Below are 2,556 nucleotides of genomic sequence, written 5' to 3'. Positions count from 1 at the left end.
AGATTTGGGGGTCGGAGTGTCGCGGGACGGGCTACCCGTGGCAGTGCTGCACGCGACATGGCAGAGGGGCCCTTCAACCACGTCCCGGAAACGGAAATTCGTAGGCTTTTAATCTATTGGCAGAACCGGGTAAGGCCTATCTGACACGAAACACAATCAGCAATCTATACATCGGGCGGAGGAAGGGAATTCGTACAAGCACGAACGAAACGACGTGTTGGATGAGTGCACCTCCTCCTCCTCCTCCTCCTCCGCAGGGAAGCGGGTTCCTCGCGTCGGGGAGTTCTTGTCGTCGGGCTGACATGGTGGTCTGAAAGAGGTGTGCGGCTTTATCATTTCAGAATGGTGGCGCAGAATGCCGGGTGGTGGTGGTGGTGGTGGTGGTGGTGGTGACGGGGTCGCTTAAGTTCTGTTAGGTCGTCTTCTTCGCTGGAGTGCGGCTCCGTCGGCATCTCGTCCGAGTCACTGTACTGCGAGCGGGGAGAAAACTCCCCGTCGCTCCGCGGCGAGCCTTTCCTCTCGCCCCCGACCGAGCGGCCCACCCTGGAGGAGGAGGAGGAAGAGGAGGAGGGCGAGGAGGCGGACGGAGACAGGGAACGCATCGCCTCCTCCATCAGCGCCGAGAAGCAGCCGTCGTCGAAGGAGGAGCCGTAGGGCACTCCGCTGATTTGGACGGGTAGGACGCCGCCTGCGGTGACGGTGACGGTGGCCGTCCTCCTGCAGTCCGCGCCGGGCGGGGGGGCTCCGTCCTCCCCCGCTTCCAACACGTCCACGCTGGACGAAATCATTAAGTCACATTTTGGCGAGTTACCGTCGGGAAGGTCGTCGTCGTTGCTGATGCTGGTGGTGGTGGCGGAGGTGGTGTTGGCAGAGACCGGGCCCTGGAGCAAGTCCGCCAGGGCGCTGATGTAGATCTGCGCCATTTGAAGGGTTTCGTACTTGGACAGCTTCTTGTCGTTGTCCAGCGCGGGGATGACGCTGCGCAGCTCGTCGAACGCGTGGTTGAGCCCGTGCATCCGCCGCCGCTCCCGCGCGTTCGCGGCCACGCGCCTCTGCCTCTGCACGGTGCCGGGTTTCCCGGGCTGGACTCTCGGGCGCGCTCCGGCCTCCGCGGGGCCGGAAGCGGAGTCCGTTAGCCTGGCCGCCTCCCTGGCTCTGGACGGAGACGAGGAGGGTATTTTGGCAGCTTTCCGGTTGCTGGACGGGCTGGGGTGCCCCGAAGATGTCGGAGAGTCACTCTCTGGGAAAGGACAAAAAAAAAGATAAAAATTTAAAAAAAAAATCGAAATTCATCAGACTGACTCGTTTCATTTCGCAAGAACCCGAGTTAATAATAATAATAATAATAATAATAATATAGCTAATAATAATAATATAGATGATGATAATAATAATTCAAACGCACTGACTGAGCGTTTTTGACAAAAGCAGGAAAGCTGTTGCAGCTGCATCATGTGCAGGCCTGCGCCGGAAGCTGCACCTATTCAGCCTAATGCAGTGGTGCATGCTCCTGTGCATCACTGCATCGGGCTGCTGCTGCAGCTGCAGCTCCATATCTCCTGCATCTCAGAAGCGCAATTTGGCATAACGACGAGGTGCCGCTCCTTACCGTGACGGGAGCCTGCGCTGGGGCAGGGTGAGGGGGAAGTGACGTGTGCCACGCGGGTGCCAGCGGGCTGCACCGGGGCCAGCCAGGCGCGTGGGTCACCGCCGCCGTCCACGAGCGTCAGGCCGTGCGGAGGACGGTCTCCGCCGCTCCATCCCCCCACGTGCAGAGTCTCCATGTCCTCCAGAGTCAACGCGGCAGGTTAGAGTGACTGAAAACGGACTTTATCATAAATATAATAATACATATATATATATAATATATACATACATATATTGTATATATAGCTAAAAGTGTATTGTTCTGTGCGCCGCTATGCTCCCGCACCATGTGAAAGGCTGTCGCGTGCTGACTCCCTCTCCAGTGTCTCGAGGCGCGGCGTCGGTTTAAAAAGCGGCACGCGCCTGGGAGCCCCCCTCCTCGCGCTGGTCGCGTGTTGACGTCCAATGAGGAGTGTCGGTAAGCCCGTGAGAGGGAAAGGGGGGGGCACCCCCCGGACCCGACTGTTTTATGGTTACGCCGGGATGTAAGGGTTGTTTACCTGTTTACCGGGAGGGAAGTGAGGGGAGCCTCCTGGAAGGGGAGGAGGGGCGGGGGGCGAGGGGGGGGGGTAGGTAAGGAGCGTGAAGCAGGAGGAGGATTCCCACCTGTCAGCACGTCTCCCTGTCTACCATCAAGGACCTGAGGACTGCGATGAGGCGGACGCCAGGACAGGAGAGAGCGGTGGGGTGGAGGTGGGGGTGGGGGCAGGGGGGGTAAGTGACAGTTCAGGTCGTTTGTCCTCGGGAACTGTCAGAAACTACTACCAGAGAAGAGTTGCAGTGTAACCTGGGCGGCTTGCGTGCAGCATTAACACGCCAGCATGTGTGGGGGGAGGGGGGATACAGGATGTCCCAACGTACATCTGAGCACGAATCAGGATTCACACTGTTAAATACCAATGACAAGGC

At 58.8% G+C, this 2,556-nt stretch overlaps 1 protein-coding gene across 1 annotated transcript; it reads right to left on the bottom strand.

The window, feature by feature from the left end:
* Window positions 1-332: 332 nt before the first annotated feature.
* atoh1a (atonal bHLH transcription factor 1a) lies at window positions 333-1,784 on the bottom strand. The gene is made up of 2 exons (XM_056278337.1): window positions 1,610-1,784; window positions 333-1,240 (listed from the first exon to the last, which is right to left on the bottom strand). The coding sequence occupies exons 1-2, from the start codon at window positions 1,782-1,784 to the stop codon at window positions 333-335; spliced, it is 1,083 nt and encodes a 360-aa protein (XP_056134312.1).
* Window positions 1,785-2,556: the final 772 nt, after the last annotated feature.

Source organism: Lampris incognitus, chromosome 1 (assembly GCF_029633865.1).
Source record: "Lampris incognitus isolate fLamInc1 chromosome 1, fLamInc1.hap2, whole genome shotgun sequence".
Taxonomy (NCBI): domain Eukaryota; kingdom Metazoa; phylum Chordata; class Actinopteri; order Lampriformes; family Lampridae; genus Lampris; species Lampris incognitus.
This window is presented reverse-complemented; position numbering and strand designations above follow the sequence as displayed.

Excerpts from the sequence above, each read along its gene's own strand:
- atoh1a (XM_056278337.1), bottom strand. The coding sequence starts at position 1,784 with ATGGAGACTCTGCACGTGGGGGGATGGAGCGGCGGAGACCGTCCTCCG. Across the intron at positions 1,241-1,609 it reads CAGCGCAGGCTCCCGTCACG|AGAGTGACTCTCCGACATCT; the intron begins GTAAGGAGCGGC and ends GTCCTTTCCCAG.